The sequence below is a fragment of the Brassica napus genome, chromosome A8, assembly GCF_020379485.1.
Source record: "Brassica napus cultivar Da-Ae chromosome A8, Da-Ae, whole genome shotgun sequence".
In the NCBI taxonomy this organism is placed as follows: Eukaryota; Viridiplantae; Streptophyta; class Magnoliopsida; order Brassicales; family Brassicaceae; genus Brassica; species Brassica napus.
Window position 1 is genome coordinate 8,876,982 of NC_063441.1, and position 15,774 is coordinate 8,892,755.

General features: G+C 30.2%; 2 protein-coding genes across 2 annotated transcripts; one reads left to right on the plus strand and one right to left on the minus strand.

Annotated features, from left to right (window-relative positions):
* Window positions 1-829: 829 nt before the first annotated feature.
* Window positions 830-2,706, plus strand: LOC106395621 (aspartic proteinase CDR1-like). The gene has a single exon (XM_013836025.3). The coding sequence runs from the start codon at window positions 1,206-1,208 to the stop codon at window positions 2,526-2,528; it is 1,323 nt and encodes a 440-aa protein (XP_013691479.2). The 5' UTR covers window positions 830-1,205; the 3' UTR covers window positions 2,529-2,706.
* A 7,428-nt stretch (window positions 2,707-10,134) lies between these two features.
* LOC106392264 (GDSL esterase/lipase At5g33370) lies at window positions 10,135-12,359 on the minus strand. Its single transcript, XM_048738584.1, has 5 exons — window positions 12,039-12,359; window positions 11,834-11,961; window positions 11,497-11,739; window positions 11,118-11,370; window positions 10,135-10,531 (listed from the first exon to the last, which is right to left on the minus strand). The coding sequence occupies exons 1-5, from the start codon at window positions 12,280-12,282 to the stop codon at window positions 10,299-10,301; spliced, it is 1,101 nt and encodes a 366-aa protein (XP_048594541.1). The 5' UTR covers window positions 12,283-12,359; the 3' UTR covers window positions 10,135-10,298.
* Between the last annotated feature and the right edge of the window lie 3,415 nt (window positions 12,360-15,774).

Genomic DNA, 15,774 nt, shown 5'->3' on the forward strand with positions numbered 1-15,774 from the left:
TGTAAAATCCATTACTTCTAAAACTATACATTATTTATTCCATATTTTGAATTTTGTTATGCCCGCACAGAGTGCGGACCGGTCACCTAGTAGAATATTAACTTAAGATTATATGAGTGAAAATGTACATTAACTTCTCTTTTAACTAGTTGACTTGTGTTAGATTATATATCTTAATGTATTGGTTTTTATCATGAAAAGATAATGACCAATTCATTTCAAAAATAAAAAAAATTCAAAAATATGCGCTTCATAAAGGGCTAAACTACGTTAAGGTATAGGGATGCACGTGCACCCATTAGTATTTAGAAATTTTATTTTTTACATTATGCATATTAGTTAGAAATCACATATTTGGCAAGGGTGCACCCATAACTTTCAAACAACCCAGGTTCGATTCTCTCACATTTCTATTATGTTAATTGTTTTGCACCCACTAAGAGAAAGGTTTGGCTTCGCTCCTAATCATAAGTAAACTGTAAGATACTGATAATCAATATTTTATTTATTTTGATAATTTTGTTGATAAAATATAGCTGAACTAAAATTTTGAATATTTAATATGAAAAAATTAAAAAAAAATCATACTAGGTGAAATGGTACATGAACCCAAATGAGAACACAAATGTTGAGTGTTTTGTCGATTTGTTTATTTTGAAAATTTTATAAGAAAAAAATTAATTCATACTTGGTGAAATGGTACATGATCCAAATGAGAACATTTAAAATGTTGACTGTTTTGTAAATCACAAATGTATGAAAATATCCGTCTAGATTTATTGAGTGTTTTGAAGAATAATATAGGAACCAAAGAGGAGGAATATATGTTAGCATTTAAAGAAAACACAGACTAAAATATTCAAGAAACAAGTCTATATGAGATGAATGGTACACTCTTGGTAATGAATGAAAGATAAAATAAAATAAAATATGTGCATTAAAATGATAAAATCTCTTCTATAATAGTTTCTGCTTAGTCTTTGGTCAAGTCTTTGTGTTTATTTCTTAGATTTTATTTCTTCATTGCCTTATATATAAGGCCTAAATGGGAAATGAATTTTGTAGATTGTATTAAATCTTTAAAAAAATCTCAGCATGCGCGTTGCAATTAGTTTACCACTATCCCACAAATCTTATATATACCAACACATTAGATTGCCAACGAATAACAAAGAACTCATCATTTCACTTCAAATACAAAGACGATGGCCTCTATATTATTTTCAGTTCTCTTGGCTCTATCAGTACTCTCTTCACCCTTTCTCCTAAACGCAAATGCTCATTCAAAACTTGGCTTCAGCGCGGATCTGATCCACCGCGACTCTCCTAAATCGCCTTTCTACAATCCGACAGAAACCTCTGCTCAGCGTTTAAGAAACGCGGTTCACCGATCCGTAAACCGTGTTGTCCATTTCAACGGAAAAGATGCATCAGTTAACTCACCTCAAACTGAGATAACCTCAGATGGAGGTGAATATCTCATGAATGTATCACTGGGGACTCCTCCCTTCCCGATCATGGCGATCGCTGACACGGGAAGCGATCTCCTATGGACCCAGTGCAAGCCATGCGATGACTGTTACACTCAGGATGATCCTCTCTTTGACCCTAAAGCATCTTCTACATACAAAGACGTTTCTTGCTCCTCCAGCCAATGTACTGCCCTTGAGAGTCAAGCCACTTGTTCGACAGAAAACAACACTTGCTCTTACACTTTGTCTTACGGGGACAAGTCTTACACAAAGGGTAATGTTGCCGCCGATACCGTAACGCTTGGCTCCACTGATAACCGCCCCGTGCAGCTCAAAAATATCGTCATTGGATGTGGTCACAATAACGCTGGAACATTCAGCAAGAAGGGCTCTGGAATAATTGGACTTGGTGGCGGTTCGGTTTCGCTCATTTCGCAACTCGGAGACTCAATCGATGGCAAATTCTCATACTGCTTGGTCCCTCTATCTTCAGAAAATGATAAAACAAGCAAGATCAACTTTGGAACTAATGCGGTTGTGTCGGGAAATGGATCTGTCTCAACTCCATTGATCACAAAATCGCAAGCGACCTTCTATTACCTAACCCTAGAATCCGTTAGTGTGGGTAGCAAGAATATCAAATACCCATCGGTATCAGATTCTTATGGAAGCAGCGGCAAGGGGAACATCATCATCGACTCTGGCACAACTCTGACCATGTTCTCAACCGACTTTTACTCCGAACTCGAAGATGCGGTTGCGTCCTCAATCGATGCTGAGAGAATGAACGATCCACAAAACGTGTTGAGTCTGTGTTACAGCGCAACCGCTAAGCTGAATGTTCCAGTCATTACTATGCATTTCGATGGAGCAGATGTGAAGTTAGACTCCTCCAATGCCTTCATACAAATCTCTGAGGATTTGGTTTGCTTCGCCTTCCGTGGGGACGACCAGTTGGCCATTTACGGGAATATAGCACAGATGAACTTCCTTGTTGGTTACGATACCATTTCTAAAACGGTCTCATTCAAGCCAGCAGATTGTGCAAAAATGTAGCTGGTTCTTTCTATTCTTAAAACTATACTAGTTTTTATTATAACAATAATAATGGCTGAATTTATTTTGGCCTATATTTGTTCTTTTAAATTTCCCATTTCATAATTATGTTCATGTAGAATCCTTAATTTGTTTCATTATATGACATAATAATATAAATGGGCTCTCTTCTGAATTGCGTTTTTATCTTATTATCTAATAGGAATAACTTGATAAAGAAAACTTTGCTTTCTAACGTTCTTTTTCTAAACGGCATTAATCCCCTTCTTTGCTGGGAAATAAAAAGCAAGGAGATAGCAAAAGAAGCATAGCCACTGTCATATGAGATGCAGATGTCTCCTACTTTGGGTGGAAAGACACAAGTTTGCTGCCACCGCGAGGAACAGGCAATGCCTTATGCAAGAAGAAGACATCTTTGATTAATTACATCATTGATAGAAAAAGTGTAACACATGCCCCTTGCTTGCCAAGGACATAATCCTTACACTTTTGAAATACCCTTAGATAATTAATTTTGAACTCCTAACTTAGAATACCTTATATAAACTGAAATTGAACTTTGAAATCAGAAAGAACAACTTTGACTTGTAAACAAGCAAAACCAACTTAAAACTTGAGAAAATAGAAAGAAAAAGGCCCGAAACACCACACCAACTCGTACCACAACATTACTCATCTACCGCACACATGCAAAGAAAAAAAGGCAAAGATGTTATAGGCTGGGTAACTAAAAGTTACCAACGAGAATGCATTCATGGACTTTGTCACGACACAGGAACACCCTACAACTATCACATTTTTTTTCTGAACGAGACCCTACAACTATCACAAGCCTATACTAATCTAAGCACACAAAAATATGTCAAAGATACACAAACAACAACAAAATTTATTCATATTGCACTTGATCTGACATACACCAAGAACTTCTTTACATTTCAGTGAAAATGGTGGCTATGGTTACATTTTAGTTACAATTTAGTTAAAAATTTAGTCTTGTATTACTTGTGAAGTGGCAGCTGTTACATTATATATCCCAGTATCCCACAAATGTTCTTGCTCGTGTACTAAAAGGATAATATTACCGATGGATGTTGGTAGAAAAAAAAATTATTACTACCTTAACAATTTCCATCGTGCTTTATACGATCAAACAAGATATCTGTACTGAATAGACTTCAGCCCGATTATAATTAAAAATATATATATATGAATTTTCTAAATGCTTAAATCTATATTGATATCATAAGTTAGTCAACCGTTAATTCGGTTGAGGACATATTATATTGTAACAATATAGTGCATCATTTTAACATAAGATAATATTTAAATTGGGTTGTTTAAAGGATTCAAACCCGCACCATGCTAGACACTAAACCAAACACCTCAGCAATAGATTAAAGTAATTTTAAATAGTAACATAAACCACTACAAGAAAATAGGCTATATCTTAAGATTTCGCTGGCTCTCTCTAATATTGTCGAAAAACGTTATAAATCCGCCTGGACGACTGTGAATCTGAAATTTTCGTTGTTAACATAATTTATGCATTTCATCAAAAATTTCTTGACGATCAACGTTTGTCGGAAAAATGTTTGTTCAGAATTATTCCCAACAATTTTTTGAAGGAATTGTTTTCTAAAAAAAATTAAATAAAATATCTTAAATATTAATCGAGGAGTGATTTTTTAAATTATATGTGTCATCATTATAGCATTCACTACAAGAAAAACAATAACATTGCTTTCAAAAAAAATGACATGACAGCAACCTAATTGTGGCATGTACAATTTGATTTTAAAGATTTGCATTTTTTAACCGCGTGTTAGTGGTCCAGTGGTTAAACTCAATCTGGGAAGTCATGGGTTCGAGTGCTGTTGGGAGGTGATTATCTTGAGGGACCTTCGGACCTAGTACGAAGAAGCCTAACATGTGGCTACTGGTGGGATTTACATGGGGTGATCACCAGCCCTCCTGGATGCCTCGGCGGACTCTCCGGCTAAGCTCCGGTGGACGATCATTGGCGCTAATCGGATCCTTTCGAGGCTCCAGATACCGGGATCATAAAAAAAAAAGGGTTTGCATTTTTCGAAAGGTTATAAAAATATGGCACTAAAAATTCTATATCACCATCAAAATAGATTACATTTGTAAAGATTTACTTTTGGCAAAATTTTTGAAATAAAGTAATGACTGCGAACTAATATATCACCATTAAAGTAAAAATACATATACCACCATTGAAAGAAAATATATCACATTGATAAACAATTGAAGTAATGATATAAGTTATATAATATAAAGATTCTACTTCAAACAATATATGATATTTTGTATAAAGATATATATTATCAAAAATAATTGTAAGTGGGACTTAACAAATACAAAATAAAAAGAGTTCTACACCTTGTGCGGAATGAACATTCCGTTTACAAATCTGGTATGTATAAGATTATTTTTTTGATTAAATTTTATATTGATTAATCAAAGAATAATGGACATTTACAAATGGAGATTACTGTAAGCTATAATACTATGTGTAAGATTATTTATTTTGCATTTTTATATATTATAAAATAATAAATATATATTAAATAAATGAGAAGCAAGTAACTATTACATGTATACGTAAATTAGCATCAAACATAAATTAAAATAGTCACTCTTTTTATTTACAATATTTTTATGATAAAAAATTAAAAAATCATACTTACCTATTTTCTATGTTATATAGTAAATTTAAATTATGTTAACATACATATATAATATACTTTTTAATATGGTTATATTTAAATAAGGTCTCATACTTACTTGATTATATAATCATTTGTATTTTTTATAACAAAAATTTTAAACTGCTGGAAAGAAAAATTTCAATGTGGTCTTTTAATAAGTTTTGTAATTTATAATCATATTTAAAAATTCAATGCAAATTGAAAAATTAAAATATTAAGTCTTCAATACTTGTTAGTGAAAATTTAACTAAAATATTTATTTTTATATGGTATATAATTTAATTTAAACAATTTTAAAATATATACTTTTAATATGAATAAATATTAAATGAGAATTTGTATTCATATAGTTTTATTATCATTTGTATCTTATTATAACAAAAACTTAAACCATTGATCACAAATTCTTAAATCATAGACTGTTAACAATTTTAGTAATTTAAAGTTGTTTGTAAAAATTCAAAATATAACATATACGAAAAATTATAAATTTTATTATATGTTAAATATTATTGTTCAATTTATTTTAATATATAAAATAAATAAAAATTGATTATATAAATTTTTTTACCAAATCTTTATTATTCAAAATCATTAATTTCAGTATATATTTTAATCATATTAAGAAATTCTGTAGATTTTATTTGTGGAAAGAATGAAATTTCCTTTTGTACATTAATAATTAATTTATGCTTAGTTTAATAATTATTATAGCATATATTTAGGGGGAATTTACCAAATATGACTCAAAACTTGATTTTGATTGCAAAAGTATACCTAAACTTGAATCAAATGCAAAAGTAACCCATAAGCCTTGTGATGTTTCTCTTTTCGTATCATTTTTAGTTTTATTTTAAAGTTGATAATATTTGTCTAATCTAATATTTTCATAAATTTTATTTTTTTATAGTTAATTTCAATAAACCGTCTTCTTTCTTTACTATTATTATTTTGAATATATTTTATGTTTTTATATCAATTTCAATATACATGTCCTCTTTTGTATTATATTATTTTATAAATGATTGTCATGTTTCCAAAATACTAATTGATTTTGTTAAATATTTTAAAACGATATACTTCTAGTCAATAAATATATATATGTTTTAATTTTAACTTACTAATAAACTGTTATATTATAGATTGTATAAACATTTACGTTTTTTGCAATACATATTTTAATTAATTCATCATATTTAAATTATAATAAAAATATTCAATAATGATTGATTTATTTTATGAAATCAAAATATAGTTAGTATTGTTATTCGGGACAATATTTTGCGTATCCTATATTAATAATGAGCAAATTGGGTGAGATTATTCTGATAACATATATTAGATATTTTTCATACTTTCCATTTTTCCTAAATACAATTGAGATTGTTGGCCAAGGTTATTAAATTAAACTCCAGAATATTCTTAGTTTCCATTTATTAAGGAACTTGAAATTGATATTAATGATTTTTTTGGTAAAAAATGAAAAGTAAAATAAAAATAATTGTTTTTATTATTATTTATGATATTTATGATTTTGTTGGCAATATTTATTGATTTTTTTGTTACCCAAGGTTTAAAGTCATGAATTAACAAACAAAAAAATTATGAAAATATCTTAAAATGATGACTGGTATTCGTTATTTCGTAATCACATTATATATTTATTTGGACTACTTTAATATTTCATGATCTTTGTAAAACAAAAATTTATAGAGTGTTGCCATCAAACATGTCAAAAATATCATTAACCAGTACCACTAAGTCAAACAATAAATCTTAAATTTATAAGGTTAAATAATAATGATAGTTTAGAATTATGCTTTTATGGTTTGTATAGTTAGAAATTTTTACATTAAAAAAAAATTAATAATTGTATCATAGAGTTTCGGTTGATTTTCTGGAATATGTAATGTTGATAAATGCTGCTGCAATGTTATTAGCCAATTCTGCATTTTGATTGGTTTATTAGTCTGGCCGATTTTAATTAATAATATTAATGGCAATATGAAAAAATGGCATACCATTGCAAATAACTCCAAAAACTAAGAATATAATCCTATAAAGAATTCTTCTTTAATAGTATAGAAGACCAATATATTTTGCATTTTGATCGGTTTATTAGGCTGGCCGATTTTAATTAATAATATTAATGGTAATATAAAAAATGACATACCATTGTAAATAACTCCAAAAACTAAGGACATAATCCTATAAGAAATTCTGCTTTAATAGTATCGATACTATTATTAGAAGTGATTTTACGTATTTGTCATATTCTCCATAATTTGTCATGTTCTTATGATTTTGACTGAATAATCATCAATTATAATTTATCAAATTATCTGAACTTAATTAAATAAGTATAAATAATAAATATGATAATCAAAATATTTTGCTCGACCCTAAATCATATTTTTATAAGATATGTAGTATAATATACATCAATCAATTTGTAAGAGGTTTTAATTAGTGGAAAATCTATCATATGAAAATACTATATAGTGTTCGTAATTTAATCATTATGTTTCAGTCTTACTTAAATAAAATATATATACAAATATACCAATAAACTAAGTTCCATTTATATTGTGTTAGGTTAATTTTAAATATAATAAGTATAATACGTATTGTATTCTTATTACATATATAACTAATTAATAAGTAGAAGTAAGATTAGAACAAAATTATATGAGTCTATCTTCAAAAAGAATTATGTATTATATTATATTTAATATTATGCTTGAGCCACTCTTTAAAATAGTATTTTTTTATAAAATATGTGGTTTAATGTTTTAATCTGTATTATTATACTTTAATAGCTAATTTAAGTTTGTTATAAGAAAATGATATTATATTGATTGCAGATTACATGATTTTCATCTTTATCATAAATATGGATCTGTAGCCATAAGCAAACAAAATTTTCTATCTCCTGAAGTTTCCTCAAATCATCTATATTTATAAATATACTTTGATTACAACCCTAACTTTATTAATAATGTATTTTATTTAATATAAAATAAATAAGCATATAGATGTCTTGAGAATGTTTACGAGATTCTTATATAAAAAAGTTTCCTAGCTATACGAAGTTTACGATAATATGGTGAAAACCATCCAATGTATGAGAATGTGTTAACAACTACACGAAGTTTATGTTAATAGATGTCACATGTACGAAGTAAATAATAATATGGTGACAACATCACAATCGGGTTTAATTGATTTTAAGCTAAGTTAATGGGGTCAATCCGTAATTTATTAAAGTTAATAAACTTAATGATTTATTAAGTTTAATATACTTAATTGATTTTGTTAATAAACTTAATAATTTATTAAACTTACTTAATAAAATTAATAAATTTATTAAGTTTAATAAATTATTAAGTTTAAGTTTATTAAATTATTAAGTTTAATAAATTTAATAAATTTATTAAGTTTAATTAATTATTAAGTTAAAGTTTATTAAATTACTAAGTTTATTAATAAAATCAATTAAGTTTAGTAAATTACAGATTGACCCATTAACTTAGCTTAAAATCAATTAAACCCGAATGTGATGTTGCCACCATATTATTATTTATTTCGTACATGTGACATGTATTAACATAAACTTCGTGTAGTTATTGACACATTCTCATATATTGGATGGTTTCCACCATATTAGTGTATGGTTTCCACCATATTAGTGTAAACTTCATGTAGCTAGGAAACTATTTTCCATTATATTTCAGAATATCTTGAAATTAATTTTATATTGTTTTTTAATCGTGTACACAACTAAAATATACCTAATAATTAATATTTGTTGATGAATTGTTTTTGTTAAAATCCCAAAATTAAATTTTATTATATCCAAGTAATATAATATACTTGTTTCAAACTGATTATTTTCTGAATTTGACATAAATATTAGATATATATCACACCTCATATATGGTAGTTTTTGTTTTTTTCATAATTATGAGATGCTTGTGTTAAGATGATTAGTATAATGTAATAAAATTTAATATTATTCTTACATTATTAATTAATCAAAATTTCTATCTATATTTTGTCAACAAATTTATTTTATTGAAACTATTGTAAATTTCAAATATATACAAAACTTACTTATGCAAGTAATATTTAAATTATAATATCCTGCGATATTGCAGGAAGTCATCTAGTATAAGGTATGAGGGATTCAATTCAAACTTTTGTTGATACAAGCAGCTACTAATTCAATATTCATTCCCATAAAACGACAATAAGAGTTACACTTGATGTTTTCTTCAAGTGGACGCTTCCATTTTCACATTTTAGTTAAGTTGGCTCTGGAGTTTACTTTATATATCACATCTCCAGTTCCCTTTTTTCTTCTGATAAAGATTAATTTCGACTTTTCCAAATCCTCCACATAGTCCAAATGAGAAGTTTTGAAGAAATGGTGAAAGATTTTGATTGGTAGCACAAGCCTGGACCTCCCCAATATGATCTTCTTCTTGGTAATCTCCTCCAATCTCAATCACTCCCGAGAGTGTTTTATTTTAAATCATTCTACTTAAAAAAAAATTATTTAAGAACTCCTATGAGGTTCTCCCATTAGAGGAGGAAAAATTATTTGTACTAACAAAGTTTCTTAACTTCTAAAATCACCATATTAACTATTAATTTAATCATAAGAGCCCATTAGAGGTTCTAATGGATGGACTTGCTCTTAGATTTTCTACTATCCAAACACACCTATAAATGAACATTTTATAACTTGATTATTTAGTTTGATTGTTTAAAGAAGAAAATAAAAGATCTGTTACCATTTAATTTGAATACAAATAAAAATGAAAAGATGAATATGAACATTCGAAAGAATGCTGGAAAACAGATATTACTTCTCAAGTAACAATTGGCGATTCAATTATTGATAAAGAAGACAAAACACACAACATAACTCATGGAAACTATTTAAAGCAGCCATGTCGAAATACATAATTAAAGAGAAGATCAAACAATTAAAAGAGAACATAGAGTGGGAATTGGAGAGATGAACAGAAGATTAAGTCGTGGAATCAAGGGTGAGGATGGTGCTGAGGTTCATGGGATGCATGTACTCGGGAGAACCGTCGAGGATTTGTTGAGCAATGATTCTACTTGCTTTCTCTGATGGATGAAAAGGATCCCAGAAGGCGAAGAGATCTCTGTTTGGGCAGAGATTTGATAAAGGTGTGCATAGTCCTATCCCATTATACGGTCCTTGTCCACAACACGCCACCTTCGACGTTACGAATCCTGCAATTAGAACATAAATACCAAACCAAAACCGAACTTAGTAAAACACTAAAAGTGCACTTAACCAATATTTATAAAACTAAAAGAGTGGATACCACACAAAAATGAATCTTTACCACTACTGGCTAGGAAATCAGCGTTTGAATTTACAGATGTGAAATAAAACATAAAATACAAAAGTTCTTTGAGAAATATCCAGTTCTATTAAATTTATGATTTATTGTAACAACAATTATAATATAAGATATATAAAAAATATATTTTTTGGAACGATTATAGTATGATATTAACTAAAATTTTGTTTATCTTTTAATTTATTTTAAAAATTCAATACCTAGTAAAACCGAACCCAACGGAAACTTTTCCAACTATTATATATATATATATATATATAAGTCTATGTTCTTGTTCGAAATATGATTGCTAAACCTTCTTAAGAAAAAAAATGTTTCCAAAACCATATATATACCGATAAATCAATACCAACAAATCTAAAATATCACCCTTAAACCAATTTGTAAACCTCAAATATTAACCTGCTTTGTAAAATGTATTGATAAATTAAATTGGAAATAAAGACATATACCATATGCTTGTGGGTCGCTGATAAAGTCCATGTGCATTTGTTGAGTATTAGCGGCAATGAAAGCCGAAGATCCAACTTCATTGTTGAGGTCGTTGATCATCTGAACAAGCTGTGGGTTGAATAGCGATGCGGCTCGTTGTAGTTCCGTAGAACACTCGCCGGTGCGGCTACGTTGAGCCAGCTCGGCTGGGACGCAACCCATCGGCCCTGTCCCAGTCACCAGGACACGTCGAGCACCCAAATCGTACATTTTCTATAAAAACAATATGAATTTGTATATAAGACGCAATGCAGTTTCAAAATCCATTTGATTTTGTTAAGTATAAGAATTGGTGAGAAATTTAATGGATGATTTTTGCCGCTATATAAATAAACAAACCCGTAAGACTTTGCGATATTCAGAAACGACATAGACAACGTAGTCGGGGAGAGAGAATTGACGAGATCTTGCGGAGAAAGGGACCAAGTAGTAGTTGTTGACGAAATCGTTGCCTCCTAGTGTTATTAGAACAAGTGCTCCGTTAACGAGGCGCTCCATCTCTTCTTCTCCGACCAATCCACTCACTCGTACTTTGTACTGCTCTAAGTACTCTAACTGCTTCGTGATCCGAATTATGTTCAACTGCATTGAAGTTACCAGAAGACCTTGTTATCAAAAAGTGCCTTAACTTAGCTGCTAGGATACATTAAGGGACTCTTGTAAAACTATAACTTACAAACTGGATACCGGTGTCGTTAAGGATTCCAATGCCAGCGGAAGCGAAGTTGGCGCCGATCAGGAGCTTGTCTTTCTTCAGCATAGGACTCAGGTAAGGCAATGGAGACGCTTGACCCAAATGCTCACCTATAATAAATATCATCATATTACTACTGTTTTATTTTTGGTAATATTTGAAGTGTTAAAAGACTACGAAAGCTTACTGATGAGATCTGGAATGTTAAGACCATTGGAGAATCTGCCGGTGGGAAGGTGAGTTGGGAAGTCGATACCGTAAGGGTAGTTATCGGCACGAGCAGTGGTCACTAGAAAGTCATTGTTACCATTGTCCACGAGGGAATCTCCAAACACTAGGAAAGCCCTGGCGTTGGCTTGCAACACAAGTAAGCTCATCATTTGCAGGATGCAAACCACTAGTAGTGCAACATTAGCCACCGAGTTCGTCATTGCTATACTCAGACTGCTGATAAAATTTATATGTGTATGATGATGCTGTGAACTCTGTTTAGGTGTTTGCTCGGAGATGGGATGAGTAAGGGTACAAGATTCTTATGTGTGTATATATACGTGCACATGTTGAAAGTAGTGGAGAGAAAAAGAGGCATTAATGGAGGTCTTCACCAGCTTTTACCAAATGGTGTTAGATTTTAAATGGAGACAACCAAAATGTACTAGAGTTGTCATTTTGGTTGGGAATAAATATGTGCCGGTAAAGATGGTAAAAACCTTAAAAAATCCAAATTTAAAAATCCGAATCATCAAACTCTTGGAATCTCATTCGAGTCCCGTAAGTGTATATTCATATTAGATTTAATACGATGGACAAATTATCTTCTTTGCATATATTGTAGCAACTCTATTAGCAATTAAAATACATGCGTCTTCTAGATGAATTGACTTATCATGATATTTTACCCTTTCAATGCTAAACGACAAGTTAGGAAAAAAAAAGTTCACGAAGAAGCCTTCGACATCTACATGTGAGTTAGTTTTTCTTCTAAGTCTAGGGAAATGTCACACTTTGTAGGTTATTAGGTTGGTAACCCATATCGACGTTATATACTACGAATTTAGATAATGATTTAATGCATGTTCCTTTAAAAGTATTTCAAGTCTTAGTTCAAATTCTGGGTCACATGAAATCTCTTTCGTGAAATAAGACAATAGCAAATTCCCTCTTATTTTATGCTAAGATGCAAGAGATATAAAGAAAGACAAAAAATATAGGTAGTCTAATGCTGTCGAGAGCTTTATTAGTATGTTCTTCATGTTGATTGAATGATTGACTCAAAGAAAGAAAATGAAAGATTTAAAATGATATGACAAAAGCAAAGAAGCAGAACTAATCATGACCAAAAGAAAATGACTAAAACAAAAAAATAACTACTATGGCTCGGACTCTAGTCAATAATGATATGTCATGGAAGATGTCGGATAAGTGATCTGTTTTGATAATATTTTGAGGTTCCGTTGTTCTCATTGAGGTGTTTTTGATGCTTTGGATGCCTTTTCATGTCAAATAAATATGCATATTTTTGTTAGTTTGAGACTAAGAGCGTTCTTGATGTTTAAGCGTGCAAAATCCTCGATTACTTATATCAGGTCAGGTGTCTTGGCTTTTCGTGGAGGTTGTTTACTTCTAGGGTGGCTCTGAACGTGGATTCAAGGTTCACTGTGCTTACGACGAGGGTCTCTATTGCCGTGTTAAACCGTTCTCTTTGAACGTGTCAATGTCATTAGAGCCTTCTTGACCTTGAGTATATATTAGTCTAGTTTTGGGATCAATATCTAGGAGTGGGCACAAGCTGGGTACTTGGTATTTACAGTATATTTGGTACACGGCTTGGTTTGTACGAGTAATTTTTTTTACTTGTATTTGGTTTGTTAAAAACGAGTACTTGCAGTTTTAAATACTTGCGAAAAATGATGGATTTGCAAAATACTTGCTTTATTTTATTTTTTATTATTTGTAAATCACTTGCAAGTTACTTGAAAATTATTGGTAAATTACTTACTAATTCTTTGGAATTCAAAACTAAATAACTTTATTATTTATAGACAATATCTCATTGTTTTTTCTATATTTTAGTTAATTCAAAAAACATAATATATAAGAAAGAAAAAACTCCAAGATACTTATATAAATATATCTTATATTTTTGATTCACTTATGAAAATGAAAATATAAACAAGTTATTTTACTATGATTTAGAAAAATGTATCTTTGTTCATTAACAAAAACGAGTAACAAGTCAAACTACGCCAAGTAGTTACTTTTACTTTAATATTTGATATTTGACTTGTACTTGCAAATAATTTAAATAGATTACTTGATACTTGACTTGGTCAAACCAAGTACTCGACTTTACAAGACAAATACCGACCTAGTAGCGAGTACGGGCTGAGTAACGAATACTTGTGTCCAGCCCTAAATCCTCATGTACTGTAAACTTTGTAAGATCATCTCCAACTCAAATTTATTTTTCTCTGAAATAGAATAATTCTATTTTAGAGACAAACCATTGGAACAAAAATTAATTTATTTAGAGGAAAATATAGAGGAAAAATAGAGTTGTATTTGATATGCTTTAAAACTTTATTATCATGTTTGACAACATGCTTTATTTAAATTATAAATTTGTAGTTTTATTGACAATATCATGAAAATGCATAAAAGTACTGTTTGAGAATCTCTAGAAAATATTATTATTTTTGAAAAAATATCGTTGTCAAAATTATATTTAAAAAAAAATCCAACATAAACAAGATTATTATGCTATAAAATGATAAATTTATATAGGCTGCATATCAGTTAAGAAAAACTTGCAAGCGAGAGGGATTCAGTGAGATATAATATGTGCATAGCAATTGAGGAAATGACAAATCAGGTCTACCATCGAATTAAGATATTTTTCCTACTCATTCACTCTTTACAAACATGGATCACCTGTTTTGGAGACTGTCTCTGCAGTTGAAAGACCATCAATTTGCTTGGATACTAGGGTATATTTGAAAATCACAAAATAGTAAAGTTTTCAGCAATTTGGAAATAGATCCTAAGGATACTTTCAAATCGGCAGACACAGAATCAATACTTTGGGCTGAGGCTCAACTCACAATCACTCATAGGATATCTCAATCTACAGGGGAAGTGGAGTCAATGTTATCCTCCAGACCGGAAAGATTGTGTTTTACGGATGGATCTTGAAAGGAGTATGAGAGTTACTCAGAACATGGGTGGTATAGCACGCTGAAAGGATTTGACGGTTTGATGGGAACAAAGAATACTAGACCCAACATATTCCCCCTCTATTCGAAGGTAGAGGCATTCATCTGGGCAATGAAATGTATGAGAAATTTACAGCATGTTTCGTGTCATTTTTGTAACGGATTATTCTCAATTGGTGAAGATGGTTTCAGAATTAGATGAATGACCATCCTTTACAAGCTACTTAGAATATATCAAGTTCCTCAAGAGAAGTTTCAATCATTCAGAGCTCATCTATATCTCCAGAACGAAGAATACTAAGGCGTACAGTCTTGCACGCAGTACAAGGAAGCAACTGTCGTTTGACATTCTTATGGACGCGGAACTATCAATTTGGTTTACAGAGTCTTCATGATTCTGTTTATGCTGATAAAAAAAAACTAAATTTATAGAAAAGTTACTGTACAGAAAGATTAATACAAAAATATATTATCTACTAATCAAGTCTGAACTTGTCCATCAAACTATTGAACTACTTCAAACACTGCGAATAAAATACTCAAAATATCATGATAGCTAATAGAAATCCAGTAAATATCATAGCGTTATGTATATATAGCAGTTAAAGAAATAAAGAAACTCGAACTACTTTTAAGGGCGAGATGAAAGGAATTGTAGACCAGTAATGTTGTACATAGAAGTTTAATTTTATGCCCAAAATTTCACGCTCT